Genomic DNA, 25000 nt, shown 5'->3' on the forward strand with positions numbered 1-25000 from the left:
GCATAGAGGACAGTACCATTATATCAGAGTTAAGACAGTATAGAGGAGAGTACCGTTATATCAGAGTTAAGATAATATAGAGGAGAGTACCATTATATCAGAGTTAAGACAGTATAGAGGAGAGTACCGTTATATCAGAGTTAAGACAGTACTATAGAGGAGAGTACCATTATATCAGAGTTAAGACAGTATAGAGGAGAGTACCGTTATATCAGAGTTAAGACAGTAGTATAGAGGAAAGTACCGTTATATCAGAGTTAAGACAGTATAGAGGAGAGTACCGTTATATCAGAGTTAAGACAGTAGTATAGAGGAGAGTACCGTTATATCAGAGTTAAGACAGTATAGAGGAGAGTACCGTTATATCAGAGTTAAGACAGTAGTATAGAGGAGAGTACCGTTATATCAGAGTTAAGACAGTAGTATAGAGGAGAGTACCATTATATCAGAGTTAAGACAGTAGCATAGAGGAGAGTACCGTTATATCAGAGTTAAGACAGTATAGAGGAGAGTACCGTTATATCAGAGTTAAGACAGTATAGAGGAGAGTACCGTTATATCAGAGTTAAGACAGTAGTATAGAGGAGAGTACCATTATATCAGAGTTAAGACAGAATAGAGGAGAGTACCGTTATATCAGAGTTAAGACAGTATAGAGGAGAGTACCATTATATCAGAGTTAAGACAGTATAGAGGAGAGTACCGTTATATCAGAGTTAAGACAGTATAGAGGAGAGTACCATTATATTTACATTTAAGTAATTTAGTAGATGCTCTTATCCAGAGCGACTTACAGTTAGTGAGTGCATACATTTTTCATACTGGCCCCCCGTGGGAAACGTACCCACAACCCTGGCATTGCAAACCCCATGCTCTACCAACTGAGCTACACGGGGCCACAGAGTTAAGACAGCATAGAGGAGAGGACATCCTTTTATGTAGAAGGTTTCTCTGGCTCTCTAGTCCTTTAATTCATAGTATTTATCTCCAATGCTTTGTCAATAAAGAGGCAATCCCATTTATAAATATCCCCTCCATGACCAACAAATAACTGCATAGCTCACTGTGTGACAGGAGAGCGATCCCTTGCTTTGTGTGTGTGTGTGTGTGTGTGTGTGTGTGTGTGTGTGTGAATACGTGTGTGTGTATGTATGTGAATGTGAGTATCTTTGAGTGTGCCTCCATGTGTCTGTGTGCGTGTGTGTTAGGCAGTGTTTACACAGGCAGCCCAATTCTGATATTTTTTTCAATAATTGGTCTTTTGACCAATCAGATCAGCTCTGGAAAGATCTGATGTGAAAAGATTAGATGTGATTGGTCAAAATACCAATTAGTGGAAGAAATATCAGAATTGGGCTGCCTGTGTAAACGCAGCGTTAGTGTCTAACGAAGGACCGATCCCTCAGTGTTAACACTGCTAAACCAGCTTCACCACCTCAGATCTAAACCAGCTTCATCACCTCAAATCTAAACCAGCTTCACCACCTCAGATCTAAACCAGCTTCACCACCTCAGATCTAACCAGCTTCACCACCTCAGATCTAAACCAGCTTCACCACCTCAGATCTAAACCAGCTTCACCACCTCAGATCTAACCAGCTTCACCACCTCAGATCTAAACCAGCTTCACCACCTCAGATCTAAACCAGCTTCACCACCTCAGATCTAACCAGCTTCACCACCTCAGATCTAAACCAGCTTCACCACCTCAGATCTAAACCAGCTTCACCACCTCAGATCTCCAATCAGCTTCACCACCTCAGATCTAAACCAGCTTCACCACCTCAGATCTAAACCAGCTTCACCACCTCAGATCTCCAATCAGCCTAACCATCAGTTTATCAGGCTCCTACTGATTCTGATAGCCCTTTATATGTCACCGTGTGGGGTCCAAACGCCCCCTGAAGGACCTCCCCCCTCTCTCTCCCCCCTCTCTCCCCTCTCCCTAACTGTCACAGCCACTAGGCAAAGAAACTGTGGGGATTACGGTTTTATGGTTGGACTACCCAGGTTAATCCTAAAGGCAAAGCAGAGGGCCGGTCAGCCAATCAATCAGTCAGCCAGTCAGTCAGTAATTCAGTCAGCCAGTCAGCCGGTCAGCCAGTCATTCAGTCAGCCAGTCATTCAGTCAGCCAGTCAGCCAGTCAGCCAGTCATTCAGTCAGCCAGTCATTCAGTCAGCCAGTCAGCCGGTCAGCCAGTCATTCAGTCAGCCAGTCATTCAGTCAGCCAGTAAGCCGGTCAGCCAGTCATTCAGTCAGCCAGTCAGCTAGTAATTCAGTCAACCAGTCATTCTGTCATTCGGTCAGCCAGTCAGTCAGTAAACCAGTCAGCCAGTCGTTCTGTCATTCGATCAGCCAGTCAGCCAGTCAACCAGTCAGCCAGTCAGCCAGTCAGCCAGTCATTCTGTCATTCGATCAGCCAGTCAACCAGTCAGCCAGTCAGTCAGTCAACCAGTCAGCCAGTCATTCTGTCATTCGATCAGCCAGTCAGCCAGACAACCAGTCAGCTAGTCAGCCAGTCAGCCAGTCATTCTGTCATTCTGTCAGCCAGTCAGTCAGTAAACCAGTCAGCCAGTCGTTCTGTCATTTGATTAGCCAGTCAGCCAGTCAACCAGTCAGCTAGTCAGCCAGTCAGCCAGTCAGCCAGTCAGCTAGTCAATCAGTCAGCCAGTCATTCGGTCAGCCAGTCAGTCAGTCAACCAGTCAGCCAGTCATTCTGTCATTCGATCAGCCAGTCAACCAGTCAACAAATCAGCTAGTCAGCCAGTCAGCTAGTCATTCAGTCAGCCAGTCATTCGGTCAGCCAGTCAGTTAGTCAACCAGTCAGCCAGTCATTCTGTCATTCGGTCAGCCAGTCAGCCAGTCAACCAGTCAGCTAGTCAGCTAGTCAGCTAGTCAGCTAGTCAGCCAGTCAGCCAGTCATTCAGTCAGCTATTCAGCCAGTCAACCAGTCAGCCAGTCAGCTAGTCAGCCAGTAAGCCAGTCAGCCAGTCAGCCAGTCAGCCAGAGCTAGTCAGCCAGTCAGCCATTCAGCTATTCAGCTAGTCAGCCATTCAGCCAGTCATTCAGTCAGCTATTCAGCCAGTCAACCAGTCAGCCAGTCAGCCAGTCAGCTAGTCAGCCAGTCAGCTAGTCAGCCAGTAAGCCAGTAAGCCAGTCAGCCAGTCAGCCAGTCAGCCAGAGCTAGTCAGCCAGTCAGCCATTCAGCTATTCAGCTAGTCAGCCATTCAGCTATTCAGCTAGTCAGCCAGTCAGCCAGCGAGTCAGCCATTCATTCAGTCAGCCAGTAATTCTGTCATTCAGTCAGCCAGTCAGTCAGTCAACCAGTCAGCCAGTCATTCTGTCATTCGATCAGCCAGTCAGCTAGTCAGCCAGTCAGCCGGTCAGCCAGTCAGCCAGTCAGCTAGTCAGCCAGTCAGCTAGTCATTCAGTCAGCGAGACATTCTGTCATTCGGTCAGCCAGTCAGTCAGTCAGTCAATCAGTCAGTCAGCCAGTCATTCTGTCATTCGATCAGCCAGTCAGACAGTCAACCAGTCAGACAGTAAGACAGTCAGCTAGTCAACCAGTCAGCCATTCAGCTAGTCAGCTAGTCAGCCAGTCAGCTAGTCAGCCAGTCAGCCAGTCAGCTAGTCATCCAGTCAGCCAGTCAGCTAGTTAGCCAGTCAGCCAGTCAGCCAGTCAGCTAGTCAGTCAGTCATTCAGTCATTCAGTCAGCTAGTCAGCTAGTCAGCCAGTCAGCCAGTCATTCGGTCAGCCAGTCAGTTAGTCAACCAGTCAGCCAGTCATTCTGTCATTCGATCAGCCAGTCAGCTAGTCAGCCAGTCAGCCAGTCAGCCAGTCAGCCAGTCAGCCAGTCAGCCAGTCAGCCAGTCAGCTAGTCAGCCAGTCAGCCAGTCATTCGGTCAGCCAGTCAGTTAGTCAACCAGTCAGCCAGTCATTCTGTCATTCGATCAGCCAGTCAGCTAGTCAGCCAGTCAGCCAGTCAGCAAGTCAGCCAGTCAGCCAGTCAGCAAGTCAGCCAGTCAGCTAGTCATTCAGTCAGCCAGTCATTCTGTCATTCGGTCAGCCAGTCAGTCAGTCAACCAGTCAGCCAGTCATTCTGTCATTCGATCAGCCAGTCAGCCAGACAACCAGTCAGCTAGTCAGCCAGTCAGCTAGTCATTCAGTCAGCCAGTCATTCTGTCATTCTGTCAGCCAGTCAGCCAGTCAGCCAGTCATTCAGTCAGCTATTCAGCCAGTCAACCAGTCAGCCAGTCAGCTAGTCAGCCAGTCAGCCAGTCAGCTAGTCAGCCAGTCAGCTAGTCAGCCAGTAAGCCAGTCAGCCAGTCAGCCAGTCAGCCAGAGCTAGTCAGCCAGTCAGCCATTCAGCTATTCAGCTAGTCAGCCATTCAGCTATTCAGCCAGTCAACCAGCGAGTCAGCCATTCATTCAGTCAGCCAGTAATTCTGTCATTCAGTCAGCCAGTCAGTCAGTCAACCAGTCAGCCAGTCATTCTGTCATTCGATCAGCCAGTCAGCTAGTCAGCCAGTCAGCCGGTCAGCCAGTCAGCCAGTCAGCTAGTCAGCCAGTCAGCTAGTCAGCCAGTCAGCCGGTCAGCCAGTCAGCCAGTCAGCTAGTCATTCAGTCAGCGAGACATTCTGTCATTCGGTCAGCCAGTCAGCCAGTCAGCTAGTTAGCTAGTCAGCCAGTCAGCTAGTCAGCTAGTCATCCAGTCAGCCAGTCAGCTAGTCAGTCAGTCAGTCATTCAGTCAGCCAGTCAGTCAGTCAGTCATTCAGTTAGTCAGTCAGTCAGTCATTCAGTCATTCAGTCAGCCAGTCAGTCAGTCAGTCATTCAGTTAGCCAGTCAGCCAGTCAGCTAGTCAGCCAGTCAGCCGGTCAGCCAGTCAGCCAGTCAGCTAGTCAGCCAGTCAGCTAGTCATTCAGTCAGCGAGACATTCTGTCATTCGGTCAGCCAGTCAGTCAGTCAGTCAATCAGTCAGCCAGTCATTCTGTCATTCGATCAGCCAGTCAGACAGTCAACCAGTCAGACAGTAAGACAGTCAGCTAGTCAACCAGTCAGCCATTCAGCTAGTCAGCTAGTCAGCCAGTCAGCCAGTCAGCTAGTCATCCAGTCAGCCAGTCAGCTAGTTAGCCAGTCAGCCAGTCAGCCAGTCAGCTAGTCAGTCAGTCATTCAGTCATTCAGTCAGCCAGTCAGTCAGTCAGTCATTCAGTTAGCCAGTCAGCCAGTTAGCTAGTCAGCCAGTTAGCTAGTCAGCCAGTCAGCCAGTCGGCCAGTCAGCTAGTGAGCTAGTCAGCCAGTCATTCAGTCAGCCAGTCAGACAGTCAACCAGTCGGCCAGTCAGCTAGTGAGCTAGTCAGCCAGTCATTCAGTCAGCCAGTCAGACAGTCAACCAGTCAGCCAGTCAGCCAGTCAGCCAGTCAGCCAATCAGCCAGTCAGCCAATCAGCCTGTCAGCCAGTTAGCTAGTCAGCTAGTCAGCCAGCCAGTTATTCAGTCAGCAAGTCATTCAGTCAGCCAGTCAGCCAATCAGCTAGTGATGAAAGAGAGGATGGAGAGAGGATGGAGTGATGAAAGAGAGGTCTGGTCCTGTAGAGGTGAAGGCCAGTTCTTCTCCCCCCTCCCTCCTTCATCCTCCACTCCTCAGTGGTTGGAGATGCTTTGATACTCTGTAATCCAGCTGTCTGGTTATTAATCAGGCTGGTGGATGATGTTGGAAATCACTGCTTTCATCATTAACATCAATAACATCACTAACATCATGACTGTGGCTAAGTTAACTCAGAGCCACCTCCTTAACCTCCTATCCCAACCACACACACACATACACACACACCACACACACACACACGCACACACACACACACACACACACACACTCCCCCCTCTCCTCACCCCACTGCCAATCTAACTGTGAGAGGATAGGCTCCCAGACCTTTTCTCAGAACTCCTGATGCTGCACTTTATTCTCTCAGACACGGCTCTGTCTCTGGAATGATAATTACAAGGAGATTTGGGAACAGAAAAGTAGGAAAATAAAATGAAAACAACTAGTGTTTGGGAATGGGAAAAGTGCAAATATAGCAAATAAAACCTCATACTATTAAAAAGATTCAGACTATTCTGGGATGTAATTGAGTCACTAACTGTGACTATGTGGAGTCTTGGAATAGACTACAGGACAGGAAGTTAACAAACTGGAGGGCCGGCTGCCATTTATAAGATTGTTACTGTGACCATGTCTGAGTCGCTATAACGAGCTGACGTGGGCACGAATTCAGCTGTAGCACTGTGGTGGGTGGCTTTCAAGTGAAAACAAGACTTCTTTCAAGTGAAACCAAGACTTCTGTCAAGTGAAACCAAGACTTCTCCACAGCAGAAGCTGTTAGGAGCAGCTATTATTAATCAAATAGATGCAATATCTATATAGGTCAGTGCATTTGCAAATGAAGAACTCTCAACCAACTGAGAATTATTTGAAATACTTTTCACCCTTATTCTGTGATTCCTAATGTTTACCGTATGTCCCCCTCGTCAGGGATTGGTCAACAGTGGGGATTCTTCAATGAAGTGTTTGTTGTCATTCAACGACAGACAACTAGTTTTCATACATATTTTGTTCACTTGAGAAATACAGCGTCAAACATCTTAGATGTAAAATGGATTCCTCTGCAAAGACTTCCTCTGCAAAAACTTCAAAATTAACGACAGATTTCTTGAGTTATCTTAGATCAATTCTGACTATTTTGAGGAAGGGTACCGGCTATGTTGTTGATACGACATCTCAAGAGGGATAAACATTAATATTGCTGCTTTTTTCTCGTTTTTCAAGCAAATGTATTTGAAAGGAGTACGTGAGCACAGACGTTCACTTCGCCTAGCCGAGTTCTGCTATTAGCAAAGCGAACCTAGAATGGCCTTTACTCTGCTGTGACATATTCTGAAGCACTTTCAGTGATATGTAAAACCAAAACAGGAAGCCTATCTGTTTCAATGTGAACTCAGAGCTCATCAGTATTCCAGGGCCATAAGAAAGGAATAGTCAAGGTGAAATGTTTTCTAAGTATAGAACAACTCTCCGCCCATTTCAATAGGTTCCTTTTTTCTCCTAATCTAATGTGAAACTAACTCTTTGCTCTCGCTCCCCCCTGCCCTCTCCCTGCCCCTCCCTCCCCCATCCTCTCTCCCTCCCCCTCCTCCTCCCCTCTCTCTCACTCTTTCTGTCTTTCTATCTCTCTCCCCCTCTCTACCTCCCTCTTTCTGTCTTTCTATCTCTCCCCCTCTCTACCTCCCTCTCTCTGTCTTTATATCTCTCTCCCCCTCTCTACCTCCCTCTCTCTGTCTTTCTATTTCTCTCCCCCTCTCTCTCTGTCTTTCTATATCTCTCCCCCTCTCTACCTCCCTCCCATCTCTCTCGCTCTCCCTCCCCCTCTCTCTCTTCTCTCTCCCTCTCCCTCCCTCTCTCCCTCCCCCTCTCTCTCTTCTCTCTTCCTCTCCCTCCCCCTCTCTCTCTTCTCTCTCTCTCTCCCTCCCCCTCTCTCTCTTCTCTCTCCCTCTTCCTCCCCCTCCCCCTCTCCCTCCCACTCTCTCCAGGTACATGGCGGTGACGCAGTTCTCCCCCACCCATGCCAGAAAGGCCTTCCCGTGTTTCGATGAGCCCATCTACAAGGCCACGTTCCGGGTCATCCTGAGACACGATGCGTCCTACCTCTCTCTCTCCAACATGCCTGTAGAGGCCTCCATCTCTGATGATGATGGCTGGGTGACCAACCACTTCTCCAGGACCCCTCGTATGTCCACCTACTACCTGGCCTGGGCAGTCTGTAACTTTACCTACAGAGAGGTAACCACTGACAGCGGAGTGGTGGTGAGTTACACTACTGACCCCCCTAACCCTAACCTTACCCCTTACCCTAAACCTGGGCAGTCTGTAACTTCACCCACAGAGAGGAAACCACGGACAGTGTGGAGTGGTGTAGAGTTACAGTCTTACTGACTGACTGACTTAATCCTGTTCATCCCCATTGGGATGTGAGGTCACAATAGGCTCTCTAACGCCCAACGGTGGAGTGGTGGTGAGTTACTGTCAGAAGATAAGATCAACCTTATTGAGCCCAAGGGGGAAATTGTCTTGGAAACACAGTATTACTGTTCCCAAAACACAGTATTACTGTTCCCAAAACACAGTATTACTGTTCCCAAAACACAGTATTACTGTTCCCAAAACACAGTATTACTGTTCCCAAAACACAGTATTACTGTTCCCAAAACACAGTATTACTGTTCCCAAAACACAGTATTACTGTTCCCAAAACACAGTATTACTGTTCCCAAAACACAGTATTACTGTTTCCAAAACACAGTATTACTGTTCCCAAAACACAGTATTACTGTTCCCAAAACACAGTATTACTGTTCCCAAAACACAGTATTACTGTTCCCAAAACACAGTATTACTGTTTCCAAAATAAACACTGTATACAGTATAAAGTCAGAGACATACAACATGTTCTCTCCACTAGCTGTAACTTCATTACCTAACCCCAAATTAAAGATGAAATAACTCACGATAGCCTGCCTAATAGCCCATCACGTCTGAGGATATAACCCACTTTGTCCTTTAGTATGTCTATCTAGTGATTACCCTTGATACTGATATGTGGAGTAGACTGCTGCTGTTTCCCACTAATACTCTCATCACTACAAACACCTCGTAAAGAGTTAATACTCTCATCACTACAAACACCTCGTAAAGAGTTAATACTCTCATCACTACAAACACATTGTAAAGAGTTAATACTCTCATCACTACAAACACCTCGTAAAGAGTTAATACTCTCATCACTACAAACACCTCGTAAAGAGTTAATACTCTCATCACTACAAACACCTCGTAAAGAGTTAATACTCTCATCACTACAAACACCTCGTAAAGAGTTAATACTCTCATCACTACAAACACCTCGTAAAGAGTTAATACTCTCATCACTACAAACACCTCGTAAAGAGTTAATACTCTCATCACTACAAACACCTTGTAAATAGTTAATACTCTCATCACTACAAACACCTCGTAAAGAGTTAATACTCTCATCACTACAAACACCTCGTAAAGAGTTAATACTCTCATCACTACAAACACCTCGTAAAGAGTTAATACTCTCATCACTACAAACACCTCGTAAAGAGTTAATACTCTCATCACTACAAACACCTCGTAAAGAGTTAATACTCTCATCACTACAAACACCTTCTAAATAGTTAATACTCTCATCACTACAACACCTTCTAAATAGTTAATACTCTCATCACTACAAACACCTCGTAAAGAGTTAATACTCTCATCACTACAAACACCTCGTAAAGAGTTAATACTCTCATCACTACAAACACCTCGTAAAGAGTTAATACTCTCATCACTACAAACACCTCGTAAAGAGTTAATACTCTCATCACTACAAACACCTTGTAAATAGTTAATACTCTCATCACTACAAACACCTCGTAAAGAGTTAATACTCTCATCACTACAAACACCTCGTAAAGAGTTAATACTCTCATCACTACAAACACCTTCTAAATAGTTAATACTCTCATCACTACAAACACCTTGTAAATAGTTAATACTCTCATCACTACAAACACCTCGTAAAGAGTTAATACTCTCATCACTACAAACACCTTCTAAATAGCTAATACTCTCATCACTACAAACACCTTCTAAATAGCTAATACTCTCATCACTACAAACACCTTCTAAATAGTTAATACTCTCATCACTACAAACACCTTCTAAATAGTTAATACTCTCATCACTACAAACACCTTCTAAATAGTTAATACTCTCATCACTACAAACACCTTCTAAATAGTTAATACTCTCATCACTACAAACACCTTCTAAAGAGTTAATACTCTCATCACTACAAACACCTTCTAAAGAGTTAATACTCTCATCACTACAAACACCTTCTAAATAGTTAATACTCTCATCACTACAAACACCTCGTAAAGAGTTAATACTCTCATCACTACAAACACCTTGTAAAGAGTTAATACTCTCATCACTACAAACACCTCGTAAAGAGTTAATACTCTCATCACTACAAACACCTTGTAAAGAGTTAATACTCTCATCACTACAAACACCTCGTAAAGAGTTAATACTCTCATCACTACAAACACCTTGTAAAGAGTTAATACTCTCATCACTACAAACACCTTCTAAAGAGTTAATACTCTCATCACTACAAACACCTTCTAAATAGTTAATACTCTCATCACTACAAACACCTTCTAAATAGTTAATACTCTCATCACTACAAACACCTTCTAAATAGTTAATACTCTCATCACTACAAACACCTTCTAAATAGTTAATACTCTCATCACTACAAACACCTTCTAAAGAGTTAATACTCTCATCACTACAAACACCTTCTAAAGAGTTAATACTCTCATCACTACAAACACCTTCTAAATAGTTAATACTCTCATCACTACAAACACCTCGTAAAGAGTTAATACTTTCATCACTACAAACACCTTGTAAAGAGTTAATACTCTCATCACTACAAACACCTCGTAAAGAGTTAATACTCTCATCACTACAAACACCTTGTAAATAGTTAATACTCTCATCACTACAAACACCTCGTAAAGAGTTAATACTCTCATCACTACAAACACCTCGTAAAGAGTTAATACTCTCATCACTACAAACACCTTCTAAATAGTTAATACTCTCATCACTACAAACACCTTCTAAATAGTTAATACTCTCATCACTACAAACACCTCGTAAAGAGTTAATACTCTCATCACTACAAACACCTTCTAAATAGCTAATACTCTCATCACTACAAACACCTTCTAAATAGCTAATACTCTCATCACTACAAACACCTTCTAAATAGTTAATACTCTCATCACTACAAACACCTTCTAAATAGTTAATACTCTCATCACTACAAACACCTTCTAAATAGTTAATACTCTCATCACTACAAACACCTTCTAAATAGTTAATACTCTCATCACTACAAACACCTTCTAAATAGTTAATACTCTCATCACTACAAACACCTCGTAAAGAGTTAATACTCTCATCACTACAAACACCTCGTAAAGAGTTAATACTCTCATCACTACAAACACCTCGTAAAGAGTTAATACTCTCATCACTACAAACACCTCGTAAAGAGCTAATACTCTCATCACTACAAACACCTCGTAAAGAGTTAATACTCTCATCCCTACAAACACCTCGTAAAGAGTTAATACTCTCATCACTACAAACACCTTCTAAAGAGTTAATACTCTCATCACTACAAACACCTTCTAAATAGTTAATACTCTCATCACTACAAACACCTTCTAAAGAGTTAATACTCTCATCACTACAAACACCTTCTAAATAGTTAATACTCTCATCACTACAAACACCTTCTAAAGAGTTAATACTCTCATCACTACAAACACCTTCTAAAGAGTTAATACTCTCATCACTACAAACACCTTCTAAATAGTTAATACTCTCATCACTACAAACACCTCGTAAAGAGTTAATACTCTCATCCCTACAAACACCTCGTAAAGAGTTAATACTCTCATCCCTACAAACACCTCGTAAAGAGTTAATACTCTCATCACTACAAACACCTTCTAAAGAGTTAATACTCTCATCACTACAAACACCTTCTAAATAGTTAATACTCTCATCACTACAAACACCTTCTAAAGAGTTAATACTCTCATCACTACAAACACCTTCTAAATAGTTAATACTCTCATCACTACAAACACCTTCTAAAGAGTTAATACTCTCATCACTACAAACACCTTCTAAAGAGTTAATACTCTCATCACTACAAACACCTTCTAAATAGTTAATACTCTCATCACTACAAACACCTTGTAAAGAGTTAATACTCTCATCACTACAAACACCTCGTAAAGAGTTAATACTCTCATCACTACAAACACCTTGTAAATAGTTAATACTCTCATCACTACAAACACCTCGTAAAGAGTTAATACTCTCATCACTACAAACACCTCGTAAAGAGTTAATACTCTCATCACTACAAACACCTTCTAAATAGTTAATACTCTCATCACTACAAACACCTTCTAAATAGTTAATACTCTCATCACTACAAACACCTCGTAAAGAGTTAATACTCTCATCACTACAAACACCTTCTAAATAGTTAATACTCTCATCACTACAAACACCTTCTAAATAGCTAATACTCTCATCACTACAAACACCTTCTAAATAGTTAATACTCTCATCACTACAAACACCTTCTAAATAGTTAATACTCTCATCACTACAAACACCTTCTAAATAGTTAATACTCTCATCACTACAAACACCTTCTAAATAGTTAATACTCTCATCACTACAAACACCTTCTAAATAGTTAATACTCTCATCACTACAAACACCTCGTAAAGAGTTAATACTCTCATCACTACAAACACCTTGTAAATAGTTAATACTCTCATCACTACAAACACCTCGTAAAGAGTTAATACTCTCATCACTACAAACACCTCGTAAAGAGTTAATACTCTCATCACTACAAACACCTCGTAAAGAGTTAATACTCTCATCACTACAAACACCTTGTAAATAGTTAATACTCTCATCACTACAAACACCTCGTAAAGAGTTAATACTCTCATCACTACAAACACCTCGTAAAGAGTTAATACTCTCATCACTACAAACACCTTCTAAATAGTTAATACTCTCATCACTACAAACACCTTCTAAATAGTTAATACTCTCATCACTACAAACACCTCGTAAAGAGTTAATACTCTCATCACTACAAACACCTTCTAAATAGTTAATACTCTCATCACTACAAACACCTTCTAAATAGCTAATACTCTCATCACTACAAACACCTTCTAAATAGTTAATACTCTCATCACTACAAACACCTTCTAAATAGTTAATACTCTCATCACTACAAACACCTTCTAAATAGTTAATACTCTCATCACTACAAACACCTTCTAAATAGTTAATACTCTCATCACTACAAACACCTTCTAAATAGTTAATACTCTCATCACTACAAACACCTCGTAAAGAGTTAATACTCTCATCACTACAAACACCTCGTAAAGAGTTAATACTCTCATCACTACAAACACCTCGTAAAGAGTTAATACTCTCATCACTACAAACACCTCGTAAAGAGTTAATACTCTCATCACTACAAACACCTTCTAAATAGTTAATACTCTCATCACTACAACACCTTCTAAATAGTTAATACTCTCATCACTACAAACACCTCGTAAAGAGTTAATACTCTCATCACTACAAACACCTCGTAAAGAGTTAATACTCTCATCACTACAAACACCTCGTAAAGAGTTAATACTCTCATCACTACAAACACCTCGTAAAGAGTTAATACTCTCATCACTACAAACACCTTGTAAATAGTTAATACTCTCATCACTACAAACACCTCGTAAAGAGTTAATACTCTCATCACTACAAACACCTCGTAAAGAGTTAATACTCTCATCACTACAAACACCTTCTAAATAGTTAATACTCTCATCACTACAAACACCTTGTAAATAGTTAATACTCTCATCACTACAAACACCTCGTAAAGAGTTAATACTCTCATCACTACAAACACCTTCTAAATAGCTAATACTCTCATCACTACAAACACCTTCTAAATAGCTAATACTCTCATCACTACAAACACCTTCTAAATAGTTAATACTCTCATCACTACAAACACCTTCTAAATAGTTAATACTCTCATCACTACAAACACCTTCTAAATAGTTAATACTCTCATCACTACAAACACCTTCTAAAGAGTTAATACTCTCATCACTACAAACACCTTCTAAAGAGTTAATACTCTCATCACTACAAACACCTTCTAAATAGTTAATACTCTCATCACTACAAACACCTCGTAAAGAGTTAATACTCTCATCACTACAAACACCTTGTAAAGAGTTAATACTCTCATCACTACAAACACCTCGTAAAGAGTTAATACTCTCATCACTACAAACACCTTGTAAAGAGTTAATACTCTCATCATTACAAACACCTCGTAAAGAGTTAATATTCTCATCACTACAAACACCTTGTAAAGAGTTAATACTCTCATCACTACAAACACCTTCTAAAGAGTTAATACTCTCATCACTACAAACACCTTCTAAATAGTTAATACTCTCATCACTACAAACACCTTCTAAATAGTTAATACTCTCATCACTACAAACACCTTCTAAATAGTTAATACTCTCATCACTACAAACACCTTCTAAATAGTTAATACTCTCATCACTACAAACACCTTCTAAAGAGTTAATACTCTCATCACTACAAACACCTTCTAAAGAGTTAATACTCTCATCACTACAAACACCTTCTAAATAGTTAATACTCTCATCACTACAAACACCTCGTAAAGAGTTAATACTTTCATCACTACAAACACCTTGTAAAGAGTTAATACTCTCATCACTACAAACACCTCGTAAAGAGTTAATACTCTCATCACTACAAACACCTTGTAAATAGTTAATACTCTCATCACTACAAACACCTCGTAAAGAGTTAATACTCTCATCACTACAAACACCTCGTAAAGAGTTAATACTCTCATCACTACAAACACCTTCTAAATAGTTAATACTCTCATCACTACAAACACCTTCTAAATAGTTAATACTCTCATCACTACAAACACCTCGTAAAGAGTTAATACTCTCATCACTACAAACACCTTCTAAATAGCTAATACTCTCATCACTACAAACACCTTCTAAATAGCTAATACTCTCATCACTACAAACACCTTCTAAATAGTTAATACTCTCATCACTACAAACACCTTCTAAATAGTTAATACTCTCATCACTACAAACACCTTCTAAATAGTTAATACTCTCATCACTACAAACACCTTCTAAATAGTTAATACTCTCATCACTACAAACACCTTCTAAATAGTTAATACTCTCATCACTACAAACACCTCGTAAAGAGTTAATACTCTCATCACTACAAACACCTCGTAAAGAGTTAATACTCTCATCACTACAAACACCTCGTAAAGAGTTAATACTCTCATCACTACAAACACCTCGTAAAGAGCTAATACTCTCATCACTACAAACACCTCGTAAAGAGTTAATACTCTCATCACTACAAACACCTCGTAAAGAGTTAATACTCTCATCACTACAAACACCTTCTAAAGAGTTAATACTCTCATCACTACAAACACCTTCTAAATAGTTAATACTCTCATCACTACAAACACCTTCTAAAGAGTTAATACTCTCATCACTACAAACACCTTCTAAATAGTTAATACTCTCATCACTACAAACACCTTCTAAAGAGTTAATACTCTCATCACTACAAACACCTTCTAAAGAGTTAATACTCTCATCACTACAAACACCTTCTAAATAGTTAATACTCTCATCACTACAAACACCTCGTAAAGAGTTAATACTCTCATCACTACAAACACCTTGTAAAGAGTTAATACTCTCATCACTACAAACACCTCGTAAAGAGTTAATACTCTCATCACTACAAACACCTTCTAAATAGTTAATACTCTCATCACTACAAACACCTTGTAAATAGTTAATACTCTCATCACTACAAACACCTCGTAAAGAGTTAATACTCTCATCACTACAAACACCTTCTAAATAGCTAATACTCTCATCACTACAAACACCTTCTAAATAGCTAATACTCTCATCACTACAAACACCTTCTAAATAGTTAATACTCTCATCACTACAAACACCTTCTAAATAGTTAATACTCTCATCACTACAAACACCTTCTAAATAGTTAATACTCTCATCACTACAAACACCTTCTAAATAGTTAATACTCTCATCACTACAAACACCTTCTAAAGAGTTAATACTCTCATCACTACAAACACCTTCTAAAGAGTTAATACTCTCATCACTACAAACACCTTCTAAATAGTTAATACTCTCATCACTACAAACACCTCGTAAAGAGTTAATACTCTCATCACTACAAACACCTTGTAAAGAGTTAATACTCTCATCACTACAAACACCTCGTAAAGAGTTAATACTCTCATCACTACAAACACCTTGTAAAGAGTTAATACTCTCATCACTACAAACACCTCGTAAAGAGTTAATACTCTCATCACTACAAACACCTTGTAAAGAGTTAATACTCTCATCACTACAAACACCTTCTAAAGAGTTAATACTCTCATCACTACAAACACCTTCTAAATAGTTAATACTCTCATCACTACAAACACCTTCTAAATAGTTAATACTCTCATCACTACAAACACCTTCTAAATAGTTAATACTCTCATCACTACAAACACCTTCTAAATAGTTAATACTCTCATCACTACAAACACCTTCTAAAGAGTTAATACTCTCATCACTACAAACACCTTCTAAAGAGTTAATACTCTCATCACTACAAACACCTTCTAAATAGTTAATACTCTCATCACTACAAACACCTCGTAAAGAGTTAATACTTTCATCACTACAAACACCTTGTAAAAGAGTTAATACTCTCATCACTACAAACACCTCGTAAAGAGTTAATACTCTCATCACTACAAACACCTTGTAAATAGTTAATACTCTCATCACTACAAACACCTCGTAAAGAGTTAATACTCTCATCACTACAAACACCTCGTAAAGAGTTAATACTCTCATCACTACAAACACCTTCTAAATAGTTAATACTCTCATCACTACAAACACCTTCTAAATAGTTAATACTCTCATCACTACAAACACCTCGTAAAGAGTTAATACTCTCATCACTACAAACACCTTCTAAATAGCTAATACTCTCATCACTACAAACACCTTCTAAATAGCTAATACTCTCATCACTACAAACACCTTCTAAATAGTTAATACTCTCATCACTACAAACACCTTCTAAATAGTTAATACTCTCATCACTACAAACACCTTCTAAATAGTTAATACTCTCATCACTACAAACACCTTCTAAATAGTTAATACTCTCATCACTACAAACACCTTCTAAATAGTTAATACTCTCATCACTACAAACACCTCGTAAAGAGTTAATACTCTCATCACTACAAACACCTCGTAAAGAGTTAATACTCTCATCACTACAAACACCTCGTAAAGAGCTAATACTCTCATCACTACAAACACCTCGTAAAGAGTTAATACTCTCATCACTACAAACACCTCGTAAAGAGTTAATACTCTCATCACTACAAACACCTTCTAAAGAGTTAATACTCTCATCACTACAAACACCTTCTAAAGAGTTAATACTCTCATCACTACAAACACCTTCTAAAGAGTTAATACTCTCATCACTACAAACACCTTCTAAATAGTTAATACTCTCATCACTACAAACACCTTCTAAAGAGTTAATACTCTCATCACTACAAACACCTTCTAAAGAGTTAATACTCTCATCACTACAAACACCTTCTAAATAGTTAATACTCTCATCACTACAAACACCTCGTAAATAGTTAATACTCTCATCACTACAAACACCTTGTAAAGAGTTAATACTCTCATCACTACAAACACCTCGTAAAGAGTTAATACTCTCATCACTACAAACACCTTGTAAATAGTTAATACTCTCATCACTACAAACACCTCGTAAAGAGTTAATACTCTCATCACTACAAACACCTCGTAAAGAGTTAATACTCTCATCACTACAAACACCTTCTAAATAGTTAATACTCTCATCACTACAAACACCTTCTAAATAGTTAATACTCTCATCACTACAAACACCTCGGAAAGAGTTAATACTCTCATCACTACAAACACCTTCTAAATAGTTAACTCTCATCACTACAAACACCTTCTAAATAGTTAATACTCTCATCACTACAAACACCTTGTAAAGAGTTAATACTCTCATCACTACAAACACCTTCTAAATAGTTAATACTCTCATCACTACAAACACCTTCTAAAGAGTTAATACTCTCATCACTACAAACACCTTCTAAAGAGTTAATACTCTCATCACTACAAACACCTTCTAAATAGTTAATACTCTCATCACTACAAACACCTTCTAAATAGTTAATACTCTCATCACTACAAACACCTTCTAAAGAGTTAATACTCTCATCACTACAACACCTTCTAAAGAGTTAATACTCTCATCACTACAAACACCTTGTAAAGAGTTAATACTCTCATCACTACAAACAGAGAGCTGCCGTTCAAAACGCTTTGCAGTGTCTGAACCATTTGTCAGCTTGTCTGCTTTAAAGAAGAGAGGAGCCTTCATGCCTGACCTTATTCAAAGAACAGCAACAACGTGGAACCCTATTCCCTATAAAGCGCACTTCTTTTGACCAGGATCCATAGAGCTCTGGTCAAAAGAAGTGCACTATCTAGGGAATAGGGTGCCATTTGGGATGCGGACAACATTAGCTATTGAACGCAGTATTCAGCAGGTGTCCTCTCCTCTCCTTCAGACAACTATCTTCGTTATCTTGACAACTTTCTCACCTTCCCTTCCTGTTAACCTTGGGTTCCCCTCCTCCTCCTCCTTCATCATCATCGTCATCTTCGTCATCCCACTTTAATTACTGCCCATTCATCTCCACTGTCATTATCCAAGGGCATTGTCCAATATATCCCTACACACACACAGACACACACACACACACAGACACACACACACAGAGATACACACACACACACACAGACACACACACACACACAGACACACACACACACACACACACACAGATACACACACACACACAGACACACACACACACACACAGACACACACACACACACACACCTCACAACGCCGCCTGTAGTCCTCATCACCTCCTCAACAGCACCTTTAATGACCAGCCATATCTGCAGCATTTATTTCCATACCGGCCCCCCTCTTAACGCTCACCCCTCACGCTGGCACTAACCCATCAATCAAATTACCGTGGCAACACTGGCCGGTCTCAACTCATCCATCATCGGAGTGTGGCGTGTGCGTGCGCGGCGAGGGAGAGATGAGGAACGGAGAAAGGCTTGTGTATATCGGGGGAAGTGTAGCGAGGAGAAGCGTGTAGCAGAGTACTCAGTGTTCGTTGCAGTTGGTGTCAACGCTGTGAAGTGGAGTGGGCAGTTAGCTGCACTGAGGGTTTTTATTTAACCTTTATTTAACACTAGAACTGCCAAGACTGTCAATCTGACCTTTTTCAATGTTGTAATTTCAATAACTTAATTTCAATAAAAAACCTTGAACCCAGCTGTCCCTGACTTTTTCTAAATACGTGTATTTTCCAGTCTAGAAGCACATTGAGATCAATATCATAAAATACAAAAACATTCTGAGCAATTCTACTTCAAAGGGCCATGATGGTTAAAATGACCGTGTTCATGTTTTACCCACTGTTGGCTTCCCGAAGCTATTGTCTGCCTCGCTATTTTTCCCGCCTTGTGTTTCCAGCGTTGATGTTGCTTAGCAACTGTTGTTGTTTACTTGCTTTCAAACGAGCACAATGGAATGTAGCCTTTAGATTCTAGAATACCAAATAAATAGAATACAGGTGCAAATAGAAATTAGAATTGGAACAGATTATAATAGAACAGAATAGAAACACAACAGAATACAGTAGAATACAAAACAACAGATCGCTAGTCGGATCAAAACAAACTAGTGTCTAGCTATGTCAGGAAAGAGGAAGCTGACCGCCGCACAGGCTTCAGCCATGCTCCAGGATATGGAAGAGTCTGATGGAAGCCATTCAATCTGATGCAGGGAGCGATGTCTCATGGGTGTGCGAGAGCTCTTCCGATGACCCTGACTCTTGACAGTGATACCATAGATGCCCCAGCGCAAAAGACTGAGTTTGGGCACATCCACTTCAAGACCTCCGCGTCGGCTGATGTTCCCGGTAGGCCTTGCCTCTTCTTCAGCTTTTTTTTTTGCCTAGGAAAAGAGATGCTCAATTGTTGGTCTGACTTACAGCGATCTCTGTTTACAAGACAAGCGTTTACCAATACAACCCATATAGGCCTTCGCCTAACCAAGGTGCAATAGAATACAATTAGCACTACAGCATCAGAATAGAATGCTATTGTTATTGTTGTTAGTTTATTATTATTAGCCAAATGATATTATTATTATTATGAGAATATTCTTATTATCGTCATTGTTGGCCTGTCACTGCTGTTACTATCAATAATAAGTATATTACTGGCGTTAGGCTATTATCGGCTTACAATTGTTGTTGTAGGCCTAATTGTTTCCATTATTAGGCTATTATTATTATTATTGTTAGTATTATTATTATTATTATTATTATTAGCCTATTATTATTTGTTTATTTTTAATCATTAGGCCTATTAGCAGGTCTTCATGTTGTATTATGTATGCAAGCCAATTGCGATGTTATTGCAATATTGTAATTGTTGTGTATGAACAGAAGATTAGCCCTGATTCACATCTACATTTGATGAAATATAATAAACTAATTAGGCTATTATCATTGTCAACATGGCTGAATCCACAACCATTGCCATATGCGCCTGTGCCATCCACAACAGCACCCAGACCACGTCCTATAGACTTACCAGGTAGGCAATTTGCTCCAAATAGGCTAAAATGACATATATTTTTATTGATCCTGCAGTGCCAAATCCACCACTACCTGAGAGACAGGGAATGGGAAAGGACGGCACAGTCTGGAAGCTCGTGCAGCCAGGCGAAAATGTAGGGAGACGACAAGGACAGAATGTCATGACTGAAGCTGCAGGAACCCGCAGCACATGCCAAGCGCAACGTTGAAGACCCTCTCACCACCAGAGTAAAGGTGACCAGTTGGTGGGACATGTCTGTTGAAGACGCTCTCACCACCAGAGTAAAGGTGACCAGTTGGTGGGGACATGTCTCTTGAAGATGCTCTCACTGCCAGAGTAAAGGTGACCAGTTGGTGGGGACATGTCTGTTGTCCTGCTCAATACCTTCGTTGCGCTGTTGTATATCCGCTGGTGCACAAGGCGCTAAGAGTATGGAGAGCTTCTGGTTGGCTGACTGGGGCTATGCATTCTTCAAAGAGACCATGTCCCGGAATCCATCCAGGGAGGTCATGAAATTCCTGCGTTTTGACAAGAGAGAGACCTGAGGCAGACGTCTCCAAGAAGACAAAATTGCCCTGGTTTCCGAGGTGTGGGTGAAATGAACTGAGAACAGCGTCGCCTGCTACAAGCCCGGTACCGACATCACTGTGGATGAGCACGCTGCCTCTTTACTCAGTACATGGCCAACAAACCAGACAAGTTTGGTATAAAGTTTTGGCTGGCTGCTGATGTGAAGAGCAAGTACATGTTGAACGGTGTGCCATACCTGGGAAAGGATGAGACACAGAGACCTGGATAAAGACTAGGACAGGAGTGTGGTGCTGAAGATGATTGATCCTTACCTGGGGAAGGGAGGAAACATCACTTCGGACAACTTCTTCACCTCACTTGACCTCGCCAAAGCACTGATCTCCAAAAAAAATCTGCCCGGTGGGCACAGTAAACAAGGCAAGACGGGAGCTGCCCCCCCTCCGTTAAGGAGCGGGCGGAGCTGTTCAGGACACAGGTGCTGAAAAGTGAGAATGCCACGCTGCCCATTTACGGCGGTAAGCAACGAAAGAACGTCTGCCTCATCAGCACGATGCACCCAACTTTTACCATTGAGGGGAGTCCAAAAGGCAAAGCCTGAGACGGTTACCCACTACAATGCAACGAAGGTATATATATTTTCTTACTGTGTTTACATTGATTCTTTGTGGCATTGATTTGTGTAGCCTATAGAACTTGCAAGTAAGCATTTAATTGCAGCATACGTTGTAATATATTGTATTCCAGTACATTATACTAACACACTTTTAATTTAATTTGAAGGTGGATGTGCTGGACCAAATGACGTGCAGGCACAGTGTCAAAGGTACCTGAAGATGGCCAGTGGCAGTGTTCTATAACACCCTTGACCTGGCTGGCATAAACACGCACATCCTCTACAAGGCCTGCAGGGGGAAACTGCCATCCTACACAAGGCCTGCAGGGGGAAACTGCCATCCTACACAAGGCTTGCAGGGGGAAACTGCCATCCTCTACAAGGCATGCAGGGGGAAACTGCCATCCTACACAAGGCCTGCAGGGGGAAACTTCCATCCTCTACAAGGCCTGCAGGGGGAAACTTCCATCCTCTACAAGGCCTACAGGGGGAAACTGCCATCCTCTACAAGGCCTGCAGGGGGAAACTTCCATCCTCTACAAGGTCTACAGGAGGAAACTGCCATCCTCTACAAGGCCTGCAGGGGGAAACTGCCATCCTCTACAAGGCCTACAGGAGGAAACTGCCATCCTCTACAAGGCCTGCACGAGGAAACTGCCATCCTCTACAAGGCCTGCACGAGGAAACTGCCATCCTCTACAAGGCCTGCAGGGGGAACGTGCCACAGAGGGAGTATACGCTTCAACTAGCAAAAGCGCTCAGAGCACACCACATGGCTGGGAAAGCTGTGCTGCTTGCCCAAGGTCCAGGTCTGTACCATCCGGAGGATACGCGACCAGAGCAACAGCAGGAAGAAGCGGAGACAGTGCCAAGTCTGCAGGCATTGCAAACAGAACAAAACACACAAAACTTGCAACACTTGCCAGAAAGTTGTGTGTGGGAAATGCACAAGGAAGTTAGTGATTACTTGTGTTAACTGTGAGTAGGCTATGGAGACTAAGGGGCATGAGCCGGGGTGCATTGCACGCACAAAGTTTAGCCAATAATTAGGCAGACAGTTCAAATGTGTATGAGCCCAACATATATACAGTGCATTTGGAAATTATTCAGACCCCTTGACATTATCCACTTTGATACGTTAAAGACCATGTCAGTGAAGACCATCTACACGTCAGTGAAGACCATCTACATGTCAGTAAAGACCATCTACACGTCAGTAAAGACCGTCTACACGTCAGTAAAGACCATCTACACGTCAGTGAAGACCATCTACATGTCAGTAAAGACCATCTACATGTCAGTGAAGACCATCTACACGTCAGTAAAGACCATCTACACGTCAGTAAAGACCATCTACATGTCAGTAAAGACCATCTACACGTCAGTGAAGACCATCTACATGTCAGTAAAGACCATCTACATGTCAGTGAAGACCATCTACACGTCAGTAAAGACCATCTACACGTCAGTAAAGACCATCTACATGTCAGTAAAGACCATCTACACGTCAGTAAAGACCATCTACACGTCAGTAAAGACCATCTACATGTCAGTAAAGACCATCTACACGTCAGTAAAGACCATCTACACGTCAGTAAAGACCATCTAGACGTCAGTAAAGACCATCTACACGTCAGTAAAGACCATCTACACGTCAGTGAAGACCATCTACACGTCAGTAAAGACCATCTACACGTCAGTAAAGACCATCTACACGTCAGTAAAGACCATCTACACGTCAGTAAAGACCATCTACACGTCAGTAAAGACCATCTACATGTCAGTAAAGACCATCTACACGTCAGTAAAGACCATCTACACGTCAGTAAAGACCATCTACACGTCAGTAAAGACCATCTACACGTCAGTAAAGACCATCTACACGTCAGTAAAGACCATCTACGTCAGTGAAGACCATCTACACGTCAGTAAAGACCATCTACACGTCAGTAAAGACCATCTACATGTCAGTGAAGACCATCTACACGTCAGTGAAGACCATCTACACGTCAGTAAAGACCATCTACACGTCAGTAAAGACCATCTACACGTCAGTAAAGACCATCTACACGTCAGTAAAGACCATCTACACGTCAGTAAAGACCATCTACACGTCAGTAAAGACCATCTACACGTCAGTAAAGACCATCTACACGTCAGTAAAGACCATCTACACGTCAGTAAAGACCATCTACACGTCAGTAAAGACCATCTACACGTCAGTAAAGACCATCTACCGTCAGTAAAGACCATCTACACGTCAGTGAAGACCATCTACACGTCAGTGAAGACCATCTACACGTCAGTAAAGACCATCTACACGTCAGTAAAGACCATCTACACGTCAGTAAAGACCATCTACACGTCAGTAAAGACCATCTACACGTCAGTGAAGACCATCTACACGTCAGTGAAGACCATCTACACGTCAGTAAAGACCATCTACACGTCAGTAAAGACCATCTACACGTCAGTAAAGACCATCTACACGTCAGTAAAGACCATCTACACGTCAGTAAAGACCATCTACACGTCAGTAAAGACCATCTACACGTCAGTAAAGACCATCTACACGTCAGTAAAGACCATCTACACGTCAGTAAAGACCATCTACACGTCAGTAAAGACCATCTACACGTCAGTAAAGACCATCTACACGTCAGTAAAGACCATCTACAAATTACAGGGCCATAACAGTATCAAAAACACTTGAAATAAAACAACATGTTTCCTGCCGTAAGGCAACGTTGACTAGTGGCATCGGGTGACAACTAGAGACAACTATATATCTCAACAACCTACTCTTCTATTTTTCCTTTGAACTCCTCCAGGGACACCAGGTTGGCTTGGAGCGGACTGAGCAATGAAAATACTTGTTTCCATGCTTAGTTGTGAGTAGTACAGAACAAGTTAACAGAGATGGCACTGTTTGTATCAGTAAAAACAAATGGAATGGATTAAAGCCTTACATTTACATTTCATCCAGAGTGACTCAGAGTGACATTCATCTTAAGGTAGCTAGGTGAGACAACCACATGTCACAGTCATCGTAAGCAGAACTTTTCCTCAACAACAACAACAAAAAACTGCTATCAGCAACGTCAGGGCTAGTGACAAAAGACAAGTGTGATGCAAGGAAGAGAAGGGTGTTATTTGAGTTTGTAAGCCCGTTGTTGTTGTCTTGT

General features: G+C 41.4%; 1 protein-coding gene across 1 annotated transcript in view; it reads left to right on the forward strand.

Moving 5' to 3' along the window:
• LOC123488374 (thyrotropin-releasing hormone-degrading ectoenzyme-like) overlaps positions 1 to 25000 on the forward strand; it is a gene marked incomplete at its 3' end in the record, with an annotated part of 56910 nt that overhangs the window by 8086 nt on the left and 23824 nt on the right. Inside the window, exon 3 of the mRNA XM_045219294.1 lies at positions 7595 to 7927. Coding sequence (XP_045075229.1) covers positions 7595 to 7927 — 333 coding nt within the window. The remainder of the gene's footprint in view (positions 1 to 7594; positions 7928 to 25000) is intronic.

Source organism: Coregonus clupeaformis, unplaced genomic scaffold (genome assembly GCF_020615455.1).
Source record: "Coregonus clupeaformis isolate EN_2021a unplaced genomic scaffold, ASM2061545v1 scaf2236, whole genome shotgun sequence".
In the NCBI taxonomy this organism is placed as follows: Eukaryota; Metazoa; Chordata; class Actinopteri; order Salmoniformes; family Salmonidae; genus Coregonus; species Coregonus clupeaformis.